General features: G+C 51.6%; 1 protein-coding gene across 1 annotated transcript; it reads left to right on the forward strand.

The window, feature by feature from the left end:
- Nucleotides 1-8614: 8614 nt before the first annotated feature.
- KIAA0040 (KIAA0040 ortholog) lies at nucleotides 8615-17527 on the forward strand. The gene is made up of 2 exons (XM_058030157.1): nucleotides 8615-8654; nucleotides 14198-17527. Exon 2 carries the CDS (start codon nucleotides 14310-14312, stop codon nucleotides 14643-14645), a length of 336 nt encoding a protein of 111 aa, XP_057886140.1. The 5' UTR covers nucleotides 8615-8654; nucleotides 14198-14309; the 3' UTR covers nucleotides 14646-17527.
- Nucleotides 17528-20149: the final 2622 nt, after the last annotated feature.

The following is a 20149-nucleotide window of genomic DNA, read 5'->3' on the forward strand; positions in this document are numbered from 1 at the left end:
GATCTGTGTGCCTGTCCAGGAGCGGGGTGGGACCAGGGGCCTCGTGCATCCAAGCCCAGCAAGATTTCAGCCCCAGCTTTATGCCAAGAAGGAACACACATCTCCTATCCCTGATCTTTGGTTATCCCATGGGAGGAGCATGGGGGGGTTTAGCATGGATTCACACTCAAACCTGGAGGAACAGAGCAGCTGTTAGATAGACCCAGCACATGCAATGTAATAGAAAAACAGTGGGAGGAAGTTTTGGGGCAGCCCAGCTTTGGCTGGTGATCCAATCTCCATCCATATAGGTGTTCAAGACCAGGTTGGAAAAAGCCTTAGCAACCTCATCCAACCCCAGGGGGGCTGCCTTGGGCAGAAAGTGGGACCAGAGACTCCCAAGTCGCCCCCAGCCCAGCTATGCTGTTAAAATAAATAGCAACAACATGGCCATGAAGTCGGGTCAGCACAGTCGGTCCATTAACCACAGGAAGGCAGGGAGCTGGGATTTGGCCTCAGCCCAGCATGAGACATTTTGCTAATAAATTTAGCTGTTCTCATGAGCTACAGAGGCTCTTGGCTCTGCAGTTTGCAGCCAGAGAAAGCAAAGCTGTAGTATGAATGCTTGGGAGCAAAGGGAAACAACCCCAAAATCCTCAGTGAAAACCATTTGCCTGATTTAAACAGCCATCTGTTTCCAACATGATGGAAACACCACCAAAAAGGAGATTGGAAGGCTCATTCCAGCAGAATGTATCCCAGTGGGAAACAATAACAAAAACACCCAAAGAACCCCCAGCACTGATTAGCAAAAATCTCTAGAGTGAATATGAACTTCAGAAGATTTTGAAATTCTTCTCTTATTTCACATGAAGACTTTACCTAAACCTCTTTGTTTAGAGTTTTGACATTTGACACGTAGCCAGACAGGATGAGAAAGCTTGAAAGAAGCTCTTCCTCCAGACCACTTCAACATTTTCTAAATTTGACTTAGTAGAGACAAAACAGGGGAGTTTTCTTGGTGGCAACTTCTCTTTCTTGCTCGTATTTCTGAGACAAAAAAGGAAGTTTGTGAGAGAGGGGATATCCCACCTTGGTCATGACCCTTTTGGTATGCCAAAAGCAAAGCGTGAAGCCTGATGGACTTGACTGTCTAGAATAAATGAACTTTTTTGTGTCTGAAGGTAGTTAGTGCCATGGAAGACCCTTCATGCAAGGCCTGTGCAGGGAGGAGCTGAGGGATGGAGATGAGTTTGCGATGGGAAGGAAGGGTTACCTGTACTCATCACCCCAGTCTCACTGTGCCTGGCCAAGCTGTTGTCTGTCACAGCACACATTGCAGTTGAGACAGCCATAATACACAAAGCATCACCACAGAATTTTGGAAGGCTTCAAGCATCTCCCTTCTGGTTCTTTAGCCCAACCTTTTATCCCCTCATGTTCACACATTGCACCTATGTGCCCTCTGCTCCCTTTGGTGGTTGCTCAGCGCCCCTGGGCCCTCCATGGCTCGTTGCTGCTCACCTGCTTCTCACAGCTGTAGCCTGTTGGGGGACGAGGCTCAGCCCAGCCCCACTCCCAATTACCCAAAACTGTGTACCAACAGTTGTCCAGGGTGTTTTATTTATGGTCTCTAAGAGAAGGGCAACACCTTCCGCTGTGCACCCTCACTCAGCATGTCTTGGGCCAAGTGAAGCCCCCACGGCCTCCATTTCCTGCAGAGAACCTCCCAAAAAGTTCACCTGGAGGAAACACAGGCTTCCTACTGCAAAAACCAGTAACAAGAGGCAGGAGTGTACAACTCAGAGCTTGGTACCTAGAGAAGGTGGGTAGCAGGTACATGGGGAGCTGCAGCATCCCTTCTGGATCATAACCGCCTCCCAAAATCACAGTCAAGGCCCAACTCCCTGTTTCAGATGGGATGAGAAGGGAATGAGGGCTGGCAAAAGCACTTTCTAAGCACTACAAGTTTTGATTTAAGCCAGGGAAGTGTTTTGCTCCATCACACTACACCCTGGGATGCTCCTGCCCTATCCCACGTGCCCAACACCCTCATCACTCTGGCCCCTCTGCCCTTGCACAGCTCAGAGCCATCACCATAATCTAGACATGGTCCTACATGTGCTGGGATCTCATATTTCCAGCCATTCCCAGAAGCCTGCCAGACTCCTCTTTGGGCACTTCCAGCCACCACAGCCCCCCCATGTGCACTTTACACAGAGATATTTCATCACAGCCCTCTTACCAAAGTCCCCTTTTTGCATGAGTGATGCTCAGGAACTTTGTTCCAACAGCAAACATCAGGAGGGTGTACAAAGGTCCTCAGCAAGGACCTTGGGCACCCATCCCAAACCCAGAGCTCAAGCAACACATTTCCAACAACACATCCTGCAGCCTCAGCCCAAAAAAGCCACGAGGGAAATGCTGGCCCAGGAGTGGCCACAGTGTGGCAGGAGGAGCTGCAATGGCTCCAGAGCAAGGCTGGAGCAGTTGATGAAGGGGCAGCTTTGTGCCATAGATTCAAAGCCGCTTTATTTCCTAGGAGATGTCATTTTTATAGCAGCATCTTCAACATTCTCAGATTTTAATTTCCCCTCATAAGACGGCATGTGTTCATCATCCCTTTTAAAACTCTCATTCCCATCTTTATATTTTAACTCCTGGGGCTACAGGCTCTAATGTTTAGTTATGTAGAGTGTAAAAAAATTATAAATTATGTATTTACATCAAATCTAAATGCAGGGATTTTAAATTATTTTATTGATGTGTCCCCTCTCCCTGGGATGAGGAATGCTGTGAACAGCAGCCTCCAGGCTTATCCCCCTTCCCTGTGATATAGCCAGCAATTTTTCTGTTTGCAACTTGTTTCAACAAGCACAGAATCCATCCTAGAATGGGTTGGGAAGGGCTTTGAAAGATGATCTAGTTCCAACCCCTCTGCTATCGGCAGGGACAGCTTCCACTATCCCAGGTTGCTCCAAGTCCCATCCAACCTGGCCTTGGGCCCTTCCAGGGATCCAGGAGCAGCCACAGCTTCTCTGGGCACCCTGTGCCAGGGCCATACCATGCTCACAGGGAAGAATTTCTTCCAATATCCCTTCTAACCCTGCCCTGTGTCAGTGAGAACCCATCCTGCCCTTGTCCTTAGAGCAGCAGCTCTCTCCCTTCCCAGTATTTTTGGGCTGCTTTCTGCTGTCAGCAGGAACATCAAAGGATGCAGCAATCCTGCAGCAGGCTTCTCCCAGCAGCATGGCTGATCCTCTTGCTCCCAGCCAGGTTATCTCCCTGGCATTGCTCCTGCACAGGGACCAGGGCCAGGCATGGCTGCTGACCAGCAGAGCAGAGCACACCAGGATGTGCTGGGGACACAAACAGCCTCTGTTCACCACAACAGGCCTTTGTCCCCATGCTGTCCCCTGCAGTTGTCCATGTCACAACAAAGGAGGGAGTTGAAGGAAGTAACTCTGCAAATGGTCATGAGAAAAATCCTCCTTAAAAGCAAGGGAAGGAGTGGGATGAGGTAGGAAATCCTCCCTGTAAGAATTTCAGAAGGGGATGGAAACGGGCACTTGGGAGAGGAGCAGCAGAGGGGCTGGGGCTGGGAAAGCATCAGGGCAGTGCTGACCACTCCTGGGGACAGCATCTGTCCTTGCTCCTGGTCCAGTGTCCCCTGGCTGCACCCAAGTCAGGCCAAAACCAGGTGGCATCTCCCTGTTCCCTCCTTGGTTTGGTTCCCCAGTCACAAATGCCCCTCTGCTGCCTCTGCCCCTGTCTGAGGGGAATTTACCCCTCAAAACACAGGAACGTGCTCTCCCCTCCAGAGGGGCAGAAAGAGGCAAAACACCCCCAGGAGGAAGGTCATGGTTGTTTTTTCCCCTCTTTCACCCACCACAATTTGCATTTCTCTCTCGGTTCCCTCCTGGAGGGTGGGTGAGTTCCCAACAGGCTGCCCTGCCCCAGCCCTGACACCCAGCTGCCCAGCTGCATCCTCCCCACAGGGGTAACAAACAAGATGAGGAGCAGGAAGACTTTGAAGTGTGAAGAACAAAGGTCAGATAGTCCCACCCCCGGGCAGGAGCTAAGCCCCGAGGGCAGCACAGAACATTCCAATGGCTCCAATACCACCAGCCAAAATCCTCATGTGATTCTGAGCCAAGGGACATCGGCTCACCACAAATCTCCAGGAACAGCTTCTCCCATGGGAGTGGCTTATGGAGGGGAACAAATAATGAAAATAATCAAAATACTAGTACTAATTTGGCATCTGCATATCATTAAAAATATATTTGATTAGCTCTCCCTGCCTGCCTCAGCTAGGCTCTGGAGGAAACCAGCACAGAGGGATTGCACAGAGGGGCTGAGCCAAAGGAATGACTGTGACAGCGGGGATGGCCTGCACAACCGGTTTTTCACCTAAAAATCAACTTTGGCAGATCAGATCCAACACCCATCCAGCATGGGAAACCCCTGGGGGTGGCTGGAGGAGGCACGAGCCACTGCTTCCTACAACTGGGAGCACATGCTGCTCCTTGTAGACACCAGACTGTGCCCAAGCATCGCTCACCTCTCTGCCTTTGGTTCACACCTTTCACAAATGCAGCCCTTGGATGCTGCTGCTGACCCCATTTCCATGCTCAGGGGAGGAAGGAGCATCCCCATTCACCAACCAAGGTTTTCCTTCCCTGGCTTTCCCACAACTATCCTTGAGTGTTTCCAGAGGGGAAGGCAGCAAGTCATGCTGTGGGACTCGCCCAGCCCGGCGCTCTCCCCACCTCCCAGTGTGTCTCCTCTCCCCCCTGCCTGCCACCAGTGCTGCCTTGTAGGATTTCCTCAGGAAGGAGTTCCTGAGGGCTCACACACACAAAACAATCAGCTCTAAACAGCCAAACACAGAGCTGTGCTCTGAGCAGACACTCACCACCCTCCTCCTCACCCTCACACAGGTCCCTTACACCACCTCAGCTTTCTCTACAAGCATCCAGCAGTATTTGAGGAGGCACCTGAGGACCCCCCTCAATCCCCACCTCAGCATTCTTCTTGTCTAAGCACCAGGGGGGGATGATCCTGCAAACCTCACTTTGGCAAGCCCAGCTGCAAAGCCTCCCAAGTGATGGGTGGGCATGAGGCACCCCCAAAAACTCACCAACTTTGGGGCATTTTCCCTAAGAGCAGCATGTGCCCCCATCCCTGCCTACATGGGACTTAGCCACAACACTAACGGGCAGCACCAAAACAGCCCAAGGTGGGACTGGGACAGCTGAGCCCAAGCTACCCTCAGAGCTCCCCCTTCCTGGAGGGGACAGAGCCCAGCTGGTACAAAGGAGGGAGAGGAGGGGATGAAGCAGCTTCTCCCTAAACACCAGCTTTGTGTTTGTCCTCCACTCGTGCGTCAAGAGTCACCATCCCTTCCCAGCCCTCCTCCTGATTTTCCTCCAAAGCCAGAAAATCCATTGCTGCTGCTAAATACCAAGAGCTGCTATTTTTATCCAGCCCACGACCAGGGCGTGCGTTATTTTTGGTGTTGAAACTGCAGGCTTTTTTTTGTGGGAGGGGGAGAGGGAGGGGAAAAGGCAGAAGCATGGGGGAAAAATGAGAGGAATGTTTCTCTGGGAGCAGAGTTTTCCATTGCTTACTTTAAGCCAGACTAGTGTCTGCAAATAGAAATCACCAGCAGAGAGCAGAGGAAGCAGCTGGGAAAGAAAGGTGTGATCATGTCTGCAGTCACTCTACCACTCCCACCATGCTGAGAAAACCCCAGATAAACTCACCCTGGGTACCAGCTGGGTGTCACCAAGGAGTAAAGCTCACAGCTGTGTAACAGGGCAAACTGGTGACAAAATTAGATTAATCCAATGAAATAAGGGGGAGGCAAGAGAGTGTTTCTATTTTCAGTGTAAAATGAGTAGTGTTTTCAAAATCAAGTTAGGGGTTGAAGGGGGTCTCAGGAGGAAATTGAAGTTGTCAGGGTGCTTTTTGGCATGGGAAAGGCTTTGATACAGCATGGAAATAAGGATTTTGGGAAGGATGGATGGAAAACAGGAGTGGGAGGTGGGATTTGATTTCCAGATGGTCTGAGGCCTGGGCTCAAACTGACATCCCATGAGGTGACAAGAGCTTGCCTGGCATGGGCTCACTCAGTTCCTGTGCTTGAGGGGCACCAGCGAGCAGGGAGACAATCTGGAGCTGCAGTGATTCATCAGCAGCTGAGTCACGGCTTCCTCTCGCCCATTAAAGTTTCTGAGAAACAAAGCACGATTCCTTAGATCCCAGATCTGCTACGTGCCAAACAAAACAAGGAGGTGGCAGGTTCAAAATCCCTGCAAATGTACTATTTTCTCATGCTACAAGGGAAGGAGCTTTGGCACACCTTGCTGCAGGAGACATCCATGGGGTCAGGCATCACATGCTGTTTAGATTAATTCAAAACATCTCCTATAGACCACTGTGGAATTTGAGTTGGAGTTGGAAGGGACCTTTACAGGTCAGATATGGGGAGGAGGGTGCTGGATTAGAGCAGTGGACTGACTATATTTGAATATTCTGACATTAATTCTCAGTTTGTTAAAGTCTGTCTATCTGAGTTTAATGGCATCAAGACTCCTTCACAGGCAGCAGCACTCTAAGACATCAGCACTAGCAATGCCCACCACCTCTGCCATATCACCAAAGCACTCCTGCCTGAAGCCAAGAGACTGCCAGAGATTCAGGGGGAACCCTGAAAATCCAGGGAAGGTGCAAGGCCAGCAGCCCCTCCCTTGTCAAGGCCTCTGCCAAATTAAATTAGTGATAGGGAAGTGTGGAGCCCCAGTGAGGCTGTTTGCCCAGGGAATGAAGCAAATATCCCAGGTGCCAAGGACAGGCTGGGCTTTCACATTCCCATGCTCAGGAACAGGCACCCTTGAGCCTAATGCTTTCAGATATCTCACCCTCTGAGAGCTCTGATAATAAATGTTTTTAGTCAATCCTGTTAGAGGGGGCTCAAAGGTGGCATTGTGCTCTCTGGTGCAGTAGAGTGGTCAGGTACCCCTCAGGTGACTGCCAGCAGCCAGGTGCTTCTGTGTGCATTGGCATGGGTGTTTTCATAGGGGGATTTGGTACCCCAAAAGAGGGAATGCAGCTCAGTGAGGGAGGAGAGCTGGGATAGGGTCAGGGAACAAGGGAGAAATAGGATGGGGTGAGCTGGGACATGGACAGATGGGATGGAATAAGTCAGGATAGGGAAACTGGCATGCAGTAAGCACATGATGCAAAGCCCAGGAATCTTCATCCTCCAGCATAAAACCAAGGGAAAAGTTCCTGGCACTAAGCAGCAAATCCTTAGGGGAAAAGCCCTTGGTGTTTCCCACAGGACATAAACACCTTCCCCAAGGCTATGAGGAGGCACTTAGCACAAGCTGTAGCCTACAATGTGTGTTTCTGAGGATCCCTCACCTCTCCAACTCCAGCACTAGGGTGAAGGCAGCGGGAGGGCAGCAGAGGCTGGCAGCCAGCTTTCCTCCATCCCCCTTCCCGCCTATTCCCAGAACTGCATTGCTCCTGGTGCTGCCAAGTCACAGCACTGGGAGCATGAGGCTGTTTTCCAGGAGCCCTGAAGGGTCAGATAGCCCTGGCTAACCCAGTTCCACAAATCAGCACCAAGGCTGAAGCAGTAAAGCCACTGGCTCTGGAGCATGAAGGAGGGCAAGGAGGGCAAATGTGGGGATTTTGCAATGCAAAAGGACTCAGTCCAACCAGAAAAATTCCAGCAGAACATTTTTCTAGTTGCAGCTTGCCCAGCTGTCAGCATCACAACACTGTGTGGAAGCCGTAGAGCCCAGGACTGGAAAGTAGATGGGATTCAGCAATTTCTGAGTATCACTGCCACGGTGTTAAAAAATAAATAAGTGGGAGAGAAAGTAGCAAGTGAAGGGTGGGGGTGGCAATCCCAATGGAACTGGGATCACAGCTTGAAAATATTGAATCAGAGAATCATTTAAGTCAAAAAAGCCCTCTCAGGTCATCAAGTCCAACCTTTAACCCAGGAATGCCAAGGCCACCACTAAACCCTGCACAGACAGGTTGAAGTATCCATCATTATCCACGGCTGTACAGCAGCCACAATGCTCCTGGATGCTGCATCACCTCGGGCAGTCCCTGGGATGCTCCATCACCCCTGCCTGGCCACAGGGACAGAGGGTGGGTGTGATGACAGGGCAGGAGTGACAGCACTCAGGATGGTGCTGATGGCGTGCTGGGTGCAGGTGAGAGGCAGCAGGCTGGCAGTGTGAAGGGGTGCAGGCTGGTACTCCTGGCACTGCTTTTGGGGAGCTGGAGTTCTGCCCTGCCCTCTCACCACAGCAGCGGCATCACTGCCCCGAAGCCCTGCCTGCTGTCTCCCAAAAACCCTTCTTGGCTGCACCAAAGCCCGCCGAGCCACACACTCGGCTCCCTCCCTTTCCCCAGCGCAGGTCCGGGGCTGCTTTGTGCCCCGTGGCCGCCTCTCTCCCAGCCTAACTCCCTCAGAGTGTGTGTGTGTGTGTGTCCCTCAGTCAGGGCTCGGCCGAGGGCGGGGGAGCCCAGGTGGGCCGGGCGGGCCGGGCGGGCCGGGGGCGGAGGCGGCGGGCGGGCCCGGGCCATTGCCCGGAGCCGCCTCACGCCGGCGGGACGAGCGGGCGGGACGGGGCCGCGGCGCTGAGGTAGGTCGGGGGTCCGGGGAGTACCCGGGAGGGCGATCCCGGGGCTGGGCTTTGTCCTGGGCGCTGTATTAGTCAAATCCAGGGCTTTTCTCGCTTTTTAGATATTTTTTTAAAAGGCCACATCATCTGCTTCGCGCAGCCCGGGGAGAGGGGGTGAGAACGGGGACTGGGGAAAGAGCGATGAGCACAATCAGCTCTCCGGGGCCGTATGTCCGGGACAGCCTGCCTGGCGCCGGGCTCCTGGGGCTGCGCGCAAAACCACTGTGGCTTTGAACAGCATGGGATCCTAGAGCGGTTTGACTTTAGGGACACCTCATTCCAACCCCTGCCATGAGCAGGAACACCCTCCGCTAGACCAGGCTGGTCCAAGCACCATCCAGCCTGACCCTGAACAGTGTCAGGGATGGGGCATCCAGTGTTTCTCCGGCAGCCCCCTGAGCCTCCTGTAACCAAAGCCACAAGTGATGGAGCCCAGGGAGGGCCGTGGCTGGGGGCTCTGCCCGCCCGGACCGGCAGCACTGCCCGGTCCGTAGTTTGGAGGAGCCCAGGATGGCTCCGAGGAGCTCCCGGTGCATCCAGGGATGATATCTGAACTCAGAACTGATCTTATGGCCACAGTCTCGGTGATCCCGGGGCCGACGGCAGCCGCGCTTGTGCAGACGGCGATGACGAGTGGGCTCCAGGCAGCAGCTTGCAAAATAGTTTCACTTTAACCCTGTTATCCAACATCTATATCAGTAGTTTTCCAAATCACTCCCTTTAGGGAATGAAAGCATTTATGCGTAGCTTCTGGGAGGAAGGCTTGATGGTGGTGGGAAAGAGATGAAGCTTCGGCTTCTCGTGTTTGCTGGGTGGTGGCTTTTGGTGTTTGTCTTTCACGTTTGAGGAAGGTCTCTGTAGCCTGCTGCGAGTTCTGCGAGACCGGCGGCAAAACCCTTCTTAGTCACCATTTCCGAAACAGCAACGTGCAATCCCTGCTAAGGAAACTGCTCACCCTCGGTGTCAGGTTTCATCCAGTTTTCCTTTAAGTCTGCAGGTGCAAGCGGGGAAAATAGGTGCCACTGTGTGACAGCATAGCTGTGTCCCTGCTGGGTGGATCAGGGAGCTCAGAGGCTGTAACAAAAATTAGCCTCTCCCTGGCTGAACCAGAGCTGTCACTGCAGTGGAAAGTTGGTATAAAGCTGACATAAAGCTAGTAACAGACGGAAATGGTTGTTTAATAATGTCATTCCTGCTTTGCGCTCCTTAGCATCAACTGCACGAAGTGTGTTCTCATCTGTTTGAAGGAAGTGGGGGTGGCTGTAGGTCAGTTGATTTCATGTCACCTCCACAAGTCCTGAGTTGCAGCTGGCCACAGAGCACAGGAGTGTTGAAATAATCCAGAAATACTTGGGGCACACCCCACAGGTCTGTTCCCCCCAGAGCTGCTGCTGCTGCTCTCACTGTGGATGCAGGGAGCCCCTTAGAGCACTCCTGCCTGAGTCAGGCGGCATCTCAGCTGAGAGGAGCAGGTTGAGCTTTGTTAGGTTGGAGGAAACTTCATGAAGACTTAAGAGCTTGTTGAGGGTTGGGCCTAAAGAACTTAACTGGCTAAACACCTCCAGCTCTGTCCCCTCTGCCACAGTGACACAGCACAGCAGTTCCAGTAAAGTGCAGCTTTTCTGCAAACTCTACCTCCATCCCCAGTCACTGCGGTTGCTCTGCAGTGCACAGGATGTGGACAAGCCAGCATTGCCAAGGCAACCCCCTCTGTTTTGGTTTCCCCATGCACAGGCTGGCAGCCTTTACCTCTCCAGCTCAGCCAGGCAAGCCCCGCACACCAACAGTTTGTGGTGCCATCGCAAGCCGTCCCTCAAAAGGACCTTGTTCTCCACCCACGGCCTCCCATAACTGCAGAGGAGTGGCAGATGCTCCCCACCCTTGCAAACCAGCTCTTTCGAAGCCAGTGTGGATTAAAGAACCTCATGCTGGATGTGCAATGTTGATTGAAACTTACACAAGTGGCACGAAGCCCTGTCGTGCAGAGCTGCCATCAGCTGGAGCCATCCATCCCTGGCCACAGCAGTTCCCAGGCCAGTTTCCATGTCAGCTTTCCTCTGGCTCTGCCAGCACCAAAAACAAAGAGCTCATTTAGCAGGATGCTTCACAGCCCTCTCTGAGACACAGCCCTGTCTCCCAGTACCTCCCTGGCCCTGTTTTTTGGTCCCATATCTTGACCCAAAAAATTCAGCTGGCCTCCCAATGGCAGCTCCACATGATTGCAGCAAGCAGTTCACAGCCATCCTGGACCACAGCATGTTCATCTCCAAGGGAGATGTCACACCAAATTGAGCAGCAGCATGGATATTCCTAAATGCAGCTCCTCATGGTGCTCTCAGGTTTTCAGCTGGCAATGTGTGGCCTTGGGTAACCCCTCTGCCCTTGGAGTTGCTGCCTCCAAACACATCAGTTTTTTTTTACTTTCCCCTCCCCTCCCATTTTTTTTTTTATATGAAACTGAAGAATCCCATTATTTAGCACACAGCATGTCTTCATCTACAAAACAAAAAGCAATGCACACACCAGAGAGAAAAGGCATTTGAAAACCAGCTGCATGGCCATGCTGGAAGATGGCCCTGGGATTTGGGTGCTGCTTGGTCAGGGCAGGGGCAGGTACCTCCACCTTCCCCTTCCAAGGGAAGCACATCCAGCTTCCCCAGGGTGGCCACATGTCCCCAGCAGTGACAATCAGCCAGTGCATTCAGCTCCAGTTTCAAGTGGAAACATATCAAAGGGCTTTCCTTTTTTTTTTTTTTTATCTCCCCATTCTTTTTTCCTCTGCAAACAATTAATTACAAGTTTAAAAGGAAGTTCCAACCCTCCTTCCCTACCCAGAAGTTTAGAGGCAATAAATATAAAGCAGTTCAGTGCAGGAATAAAAGTGTACATCCTGTTTTGTCTGAAATTAAGGCAGTTGTTGTTTGGAGATTGTATGGGTTTTTTACTTTTTTTTTTTTGAGTCCAGTGTATCACAGGCATCCTGGATTCCTGCCTGGATAATGAGCTGTCAGGATACTTAGGGATAATTGGCAAACCTGCATCACATGGGTGATTACACTGAAGAAAAGCTGCTCTGTTTATTTATGTTGCAGTGTAACCTTTACTACAGCTGCCCCAAAAAAAAAAGACCTAAGTGAAGATGAAGGTCAGGACAGGGAGCAGGCCTTAAGAATGGCTCTCACTTATCTCCTCTGTGAGCAAAAGCAGATCTGGGATGCTCCCAGTTGGCTCCAGGCAGGGGCTAGGCAGAGGTTGTATGAGATTTGAGTCTCTGAGTGGTAGCCTGTGATTTCTCAGGTGGGGATATTGATGATATTGCTGTCCTCTGTTGGATAGTGGAATGAGGGAATGTGAGGAACAGCCAGTTTTGATGCAGTAGACTGGACCAAAATCCAGTAATAATAGTAGTATTAACAATAATCCTAATAAACTTCTTCCAGCCAAAGCCAAAACCACCTTCCAGAGCACTGCATTTTATTCAGTAAATCTCAAATGAGAATTTTTTAGAAAGGCACCCAGAGAAATTCATGTTCAAAAGAGAAACCACCAGCTAACTGAGGCCAGCTCAGCTGTGTGCTCATGAAAATCAAAACAATGAATCCACAGTGGTCAGTCTGTTTCTGAGGGACATGGATAAACCCCTTATTTTTAACAGAATCTGAGCACTTGTGGAATCCCAAATGGAGAGTTTGGCATCTATGCTGAGGGATTCAGCTCCTGAGGTCCTGGCAGTCAGGTCTGAATGCCGGCAGCCAGGGGACACCAGTGAAACCAGTACACTTCTGGAGGCCCCAGGACAGCATTTTGGAAGGCAGGTTTTCCCTTGGGAGCTGCTTTTTGGGGGGCTGCCCAGGAGTTCCTGCCCAAGCAGCATCACAAGAGCTGTGGTTAGGGTTGGGTGGGACCTGTGGCTTTTTTGGGTGAGGCTGGTGGCTTGGTTCTTCCTTTAGGACTGGGGTGTAATGGCACAGTGAGGCAGAGGAAGCACAGTGGTGCTAGCTGGAGAATCCTAAAACTCTCCCTACAAGAGAGCATCCCTTAGGCATCCCAAACAAGGAATAAGTGAGATGCAAAGCAAGGAAGGGCAGTGCTGCAGACAAGGAGGATTCAGCCAAAACCAGCCTGGGTTCCTTTCCTGTCCCTCCCTCAAAGTCCCCAAGGTCTGTGAGAGCTGCCAGAAGAAAAGATGAGGAGTTACAGGGGACAGATGGAGCAACCCTTGTAGGACATCTTTGGTGTTCAGGCTGTACCTCTCAAGTTTTTTGGTTTCCCTTTTACCATGCCTCAGTTTCCCCTCCTGGGCACGTGGGGATTTAAGCATTCCCTCAAGAGGCTGCAGGGTTTGAATCCCAAAGGCTGGCAAAGACACTGCTGAGCAAGGGTGAAATAGGGTGTTGGAGCCTGATACTGCCCCTGCCAGCTCTTCATCTGTACAAGCTCTGATTTAGTGACCCCTGTGTTGAACCAGAACTGCAAACTCGCAGCACAAAGGCCCCTGCTCAACTCAGATGCTTTGCCTGGTCACAGGAGGGGAAGAAAGATGTGAGCAGAGGCAGCAGCTCCCTGCCCCTGCAGGAGGGCTTCCCTCAGAGCCCTGGCACTCAGCAGCACCTCTCCCTCCCTGAGGGAAGAGGAAAACCTTACGTCAAGCCACAGAAATGCTTCTCAGCCCTACCCAAACTCTTGGAGCAATTCCCAGGTGAGGCACAGCAGCAGCAACTCCTCCACCCCAGCCAACCTTTATCCTCCCCTGCTGCTGCGTTTGTGGCCAGCCCTGGGTACCTGGAGCTGTGGGTGCAGGGCTGCTCACTGGGCTCCACCACCTGTGAGTCTCACTGACCACAGTCCTCATCCAAAACACAGGGGGTTCAGCCACAGCCCCAGCCCCAAACCTGCTGGCAGTGCCCAGGGTGCCAGGGCAGCAGGAACAGACCCTGCCTCTGTGCTGCCCATCCCAGACCATGGGCCCTGAGGAACAGCCTGGCCAAAGGTACCCTGTCCCAGGATTGGGAATGAGGAGGGACCTGTGACATGTGCAGTCCTGGCTCCTGTGGCAGTACTATGTCTCCACAATGGTCACTGGTCTGCATCAGGGAAGTCCTTTCCTAGACAGGAGAGCTTCTCCTGCAGACAGTATTTCATCTGCTACAAAACAAGCCCTACAAAGGGCTAATAAGAGCTCCATGCTGTGATAGCTCAGCCAGGGCTGATGTGTAAATCCAAAGGGGCAGGATTTGTGCTTGGCTAAATTCCTAGGTAAGCAAGGATGCCTAAAGCCCTCCTCACCCATCCCCACAATCAAGAACAAACCCCAGGAGATAGGAGGCTGTGTTTCTCAGATGAAGACACCCAAAGGGACATAGCAGGCAGCACGGTCCATCCCCCATGGCTCCAGGTCCCTCAAAGGCAGGAGACATCTTACCCTGCTGAGGCTTCTGGCAGCTCCATGGAGAAAACTGCTGAGGCAGCAGGCACCTGATCCACCTGGTTTCTTGTCTCTGCAGGCACCATCCAAGGACTCTTGTGGAGCCCACTAGCTGCTTACAGGAGCTGAGCATATCTCAAGGTGGCTTTCAAGCAGAGGGAGCAGCACAGGCAGCCTACTCAGGAGCTGACATGCAGCAGAAGATCAGCTCTTTCTTTAATTCCATCTTGGAGCTCATCCGTACCAAGCATGAGGAAGGCATCTTCAACACCGTCTGCCTGGCCGTGCTCCTGGGTCTGCCCTTTGTTGTCCTCCTGGCCTTCATTTTCATCTGCTGCCACTGCTGCTTCTGCAGAAGGAGGGGAGGAAGCACAGGGAAAGGTGGCTCCAGCAGCAATGGGCAGCTGCATGCTGACAGAAACAAGAAGAAAAAGAAGAAGAAGAAGAAGCAGGATGAGGAGGACCTGTGGATTTCAGCTCAGCCCAAGCTGCTCTTGCTGGACAAGAGACCCTCCTTGCCCATCTAGCAGACAGGAGGGTGTTCGGGTCCTCTCCTCTGAGATGCCACCATTCCTTTCACCTGTGCACCAGGAGGGGCAAGGAGATACCAAAGCTGCTGCCACTTTGTGGTGACTTTCGACAGAGGCTGACCCCAGCATGCTGAAGGGCCAGCAGGGAACAAGGCACAGGCTGTGCAAGCCTCTTCTCCCCCACCATGACAGCATGCCCCAGGGCACAGACCCCTGCAAAGCACAGGTGAGCACACAAGGGTGACCTGCCTCCAGGTCCTGTGTCCCTCCTGCCACAAGCACAGTGCACACCCGTGGGGCTGGCACACAGTGACGGGTGTGCCAGGCTCTCCCTCTGCACTCAGCTGCCAGCACACACACAGGGGTGCACAGGACAATGCTCACCCACCTGCATGTTCCCCCTGCACAGCACAGACTGCTGTGAGTGAAGCAGGCACAGCCACACCTCCTTTGCTTGCCCTGCCGTGGGGGTGGCACAGCTTCACTGTCCAGGCTCCGTCCAAACCCAGCTTGCTTTATGGGCTCAAGGCTGAGTTACCCCACAGCTCAAAGATGTGCCATCTACCAGGCCACCAAACCAAAGTCTCCTGTGAGCACCTGAAGCTAGATGCCCTCAGCACAACCTTAGAGACCTCAGACACCATGCTAAGGCAGCACAGCAGAAGGATACCTTGCCATCTAGGCTAGAGGCAGGCAGGAGGGAGGAGGCTGCCAGACCAGCCCTTTTGCACCAGCACTTAAGAAAACACCTTCCTTGAAAGACTCTTTTGTACAAACTTGCAATTAAAGAGCTCACCATGCTACTGCAAGAGCAGAAACACAACCTGAGGCTGTGTAAAAGCTTTGCTATGGGCATTAGAGTTATTTATTGAATGACTACTAAAGAAGAGCAGGACCAAAGGCCCCTCTGGAGCAGGGCCAGGGACATGGAAGCAGTATTGAAGCAGCGGACATGGTTTCCTGGCACACTCAGCCATCACCTCTCCCTGCAGCCCTTGTGCCATGTGTCAGACACACAGACCCATGAGCAGGTACTGCCCCAGCTGATGCCAGCTCTGCGTGCTGCACTGAACATTTCTGGATGCCTGTCAGACTGACCAGCTCTGGGATTTTGAATGTGCTGTAGAAGCAAAGTAAATTCCATGTGCAGCCATCCCTTACACAGGATACATTATACAGGCAGACCATGCACCTCTCTCTGTCCTCATGTTCTGGAAAGATGGTTCAGCTGGGCACAGCAGCTAACAGGACCACACACAGCTCTCATCCCTGCTCTGCTTCCCACCTGCCCCACCCTGGCTTGTGTTCCCATCCTATGTCCCTTGAGCTGGGAGTCTCCTGTGCTCCCCACTCTGCCCCACCAGGCTCTGTCTCCTCAGTCTCTTTTTCCATTGAGGGATGCATGTGTGAGAAGCCTCATCACATCTGGGTTTTGCCCTGTCTGTACACTGGATGTCTTCCTTCCATTTTCTTGCAGTTCTTAGGCTGCTGGAGCAGCCCAGAGCTGCCAGCCAGAGCCAGGCATCTGGGAAACAAGCAGCCAAACCCACGTGGGCAAGCCTGGACAGAGCTGCTGGGCACAGCTGCTTCCAGCCCAGGCAAGGGTGATGCCACCTTCCCCTCACTTGGAGGACAAAGCCACCAGCTGGAAGCAGCTGTTTGTGCCACCCAGTCCCACCACAGGCTGTTCTGTCCAATGCAGGCAGGGCTGTGATGGCCACATCATGTCACAGGGTTTGGCTGCATGTTGTCACAGGGTTTGTGCTGGGAACAGCCATGAGGCTGGGCTCCTCCTCACACAGCCCTTTAAATGGACCCCATATGTGCCTTATTTTCCAGTTTGCTTTGTCACCATTGAAATTAGTGACTCCCTTCTGCTCCAAAACAGGAAGCAACATATAATGGTATAAAAATTAGGATTTGCCACATGTCATGCTAGGAAATGGAGAAATAGCTCTGATCTCTGTCCCAAGCTCCCAGTCTAGCCAAGATCCTAGAACTGGCTAGAAATAGCACTGCACTTGTATTATGCCTTCTTCCTTCCCTCCTTTCCCCATCCAAGTGCTTTTCTCAGCCCTCCTGCCTCCACGCTCACCAGGTGGAGCCCATGCAGGTGCTGTGATCCAGAGGCAGGAGCAGCCCTGGAGGCAGGGTGGTGCTGCCTGGAGAAATCAAAAAAAAAAAAAAAAATCAGAGTAAAGGGAAACACAGTGGGAGGCCAGAGGTTCAGCCAAACAAGCAGGGGCACTGAGGCAGTGAGCACAGCCTGCCTGGTGTGGAGGCTTTGCAGGGCTTCCTGCAGGAAGGCTTTTCTCCAGAAAGCACAGCAAGTAACTCTTCAAGTGAAGGCTACCAATTCCTGCAAGAACCAGAGAACTGCCAGGAAAATGTGAGCTGTGGATCACACACATCTCCAGATCCAGGCTTTGGGGAGTTCAGAGCTAGGTCTGAGTTTCAAGGGCTCCCCAAAGTCATCATTCAAGCCACCCCAGGCTGGGCAGGGAGGGACCAGGATACAACCCTGCCCTGATCCATCCAACCAGTGGATGGTCTGAGCCTCCACACTCCCTAAAGAACAGGGCTGGCTTCCTTGGTGTCTGCTGTTGGGGCCAAACCATCCACTGAATCAGCTGCTTCTGGAGGAAAAAGCAAAAGAGCAGCAAAGCCTGAGGTGCACTGGAACCTGTTGTCCACCAGCTGGGCAGCTGGAACCCTGCAGCACCCACATTACCAAGGGGGCAGAGATGCACAGTACAGAAACTCCAATGCACGGTCCCTGCTCTCCAGACACCCCAGCCCTGCCCCCCACAGCTGCATTTCAGCATCAACCTTCCATTTTCCTGAACAAGTCCATGCAACAGAGAACAACAACAAAACAAATCTTGTGCAATTTTTTTTTTAAACGAAAAATAAATTACTCTTAAACTGCAAACAAACACTGTATTTCCATCTCTTGGTCATGTGTTTATTTTCATGGGGAAATCTTTCTTGTACCTGTGTCCTGGCTGTAGATAAGACACAGGGAGAGCTCAGAGCAGAGGCTGTGCAGTGTCTGCCTGCAGCCAGCTGTACAGCTTAGATATTTTTTCTTTAAGAAACAGCTTAACTTAATCAAGTTAATGGCCTTGCTTTGTTAATGAGCACAGCCAAGCTGCTCTACCCAAGGGCAAGAAGTAGTGGGAAGAACAAAAGGTTTGTGCTGTGGGAGGTGGGCTGTAGGTTTGTTTTTTCTTACAGAGGATCAGCAGCACAGAACTAGTTAACCCCAGTTGGTTTTGATCAGACAAATATTTCATGGTGTCTGCAAGCCTGCTGGGCAGAGCCTTTCCAAATCCTACACCATGGAGCTCTGCCTCCATGATAAAAATAAAAAATAAAATCCTGCTGCTAATCCGGATGAGGCACCAAGCTGGCCCTTGCCCACAAAGCTGAGGCTCCGGAAGAGGCTGGGGAAAGAGGAGTGCAGGAGCACAGATGAGCAGCTAGAAATGGCAGAGGCACACTTCCTGGAGCAAAAAGGAGCTTCTTGCTTCTCTCCAGATGTTAGACACTGGATTTAAGGCAAGGTGTTCTTTGGGTAGCCTGGGCTGCACGGGGAAAGGATAGTTCCAGGGTCCTAGGTTAGAGATATGCAGTGGCTGAGGTGAAGTTTAGCATCCTGGAGCAGCCTTAAGATTGAAGGGAAGCAAAAATGCCCATTAAATCGCTCTATGGTGGAAAAATTGGATCCTCACTGACCATTCCACTATTTATTCAGCCTACAAAGCACAGAGCAGTGACCAAAAGTAACTGCACTGCTTTCCAGCCAAGTGTCCAGCACAGGAAGACACTTCAGGCTTCTCTCCAAATCACAACAGCACAGAAACACACTATCTTTGGGAAGAGGCATCCTCTCCCTCCTCTTAATCGGGGAATACATTTCTCTGGGTGAAAACATTTCTCTGGGGTCCCAGAAAACAGCAGATATATCACAACAGGTAGGTCCTGGCTGGTAGGACCCAGCTACAGGACAATCCTCATCAACACAGCAATGCCAAAGCAGTGAGGATCCTTATGGGATTCAAATTCTGCCCTAGATGTGTTGCAAATCAGTATATAAACTTTTAGGTGATCTCAGAGCAAGGCAGAGGTTTTCAGAATGTGTTGGCCCTCCAACATCACTGTTACAGGGCCACATGTTATGGCAAAACAAGGGTAGCAAAGGGATATGACATTTTTATGGCACTGCCCCAACCATCCTGAGCCTCAAAACCAGAACAGCCAGTCCCTCAAGGCAAACAAACTGCATTATCTGAGCAGTCCCAGCCTCCCGGGCTGTAGCACAGGCTCTAGTTAACCCCAAAAAGGTCCTTTCCCTCCAGCAGAGGCCAGCTGGATACCGGGAAGTCTCTCCTGCCTGAAGAGATGATGCCATCCTGTGGCTGTTCGGGAATATTGACTTTCTGCAGCGCTTTTCCAGCAGATCTCACTTTGCCCTTCCTGGTGAGAGAGGAGCATTACAAGTGCCAACAGACACCCCTCACAAACTGCAAATAAGGTGCCTCATGTGCCTTTAGCTCAAAAATAAAACTTAAACCACAAAGAATACTCCCTGCTCCCAGGGGGGATTCAGCTTTCGGATGGGATTATGTTTTGCTGCTGCACAGGAAAAAGTCACAGGTAACAATCATGCCTGCTGTTTTTTAGAGCATACGCTTCCTTTTAGAGTGGCTGTCTGTGAGATTAGTCCTCCTCTCCCTCTCAGCCACCTTCCTGATGACTTCACTGAGCCCTTTAACTGAATAACAAACTGAAATCTGTCCTTGCCTACAGACAAGTGGGCAACAGGGAGAAAACACTTCACAGTAAAGAGCCCTCAATGCTTTCCCATGTCCTTCTCTCGGGCTCTTAGCACAGAGCCTGCAAAACACTTCAAGTGCAACTTTCCTTTCCACTCCTCTCACCATTAGTCTCCTCCTTCCCCCAAACCAGGGCTTGGATAGCCTAACACAGCTCAGATGAGTTACCTGCCCACCTAAGAGGCACAGCCCTGAAAGTACTGTGAAGAATTCAGTCCTCACCTTTGAGACACAGCACTCTGGCTGGCTCTCCTCAGCCAGGTCCTAGCAAGCACAGGTCAGTTAAGCACTTCACAAAGCAAGTCACAAAGAGAGCACAATCCCCTTTTTTTTCTTTTTTGGATTTGGTTTTTGGTTTTGGAGCAGACCCCAAAGACCTAATCTGCAAAGTCCCACTCCAGGCCTGGGTAATGCTTCCATTTCATGCAAAATGCTTAAATAGGAAGAAAAACAATTCTACCATCCAAAGCAAGGAAGACAGAAATATTTAAGACCTCCTTTATTTGTGATGTTATTACTTTCTGCAAAGTCTGGGAAGGATTCTTTAAAATGTATTACTCAGCTTAGCACTGCAATAGAAAAAGCCATCAAGACATGGGACAACCATGTCCCAGTGTGCCCAGACAAGGAAGCCTTTGAGCAAGCAGCATTTGGTTAGCTCAT

Source organism: Melospiza georgiana, chromosome 9 (genome assembly GCF_028018845.1).
Source record: "Melospiza georgiana isolate bMelGeo1 chromosome 9, bMelGeo1.pri, whole genome shotgun sequence".
Lineage (NCBI taxonomy): Eukaryota > Metazoa > Chordata > Aves > Passeriformes > Passerellidae > Melospiza > Melospiza georgiana.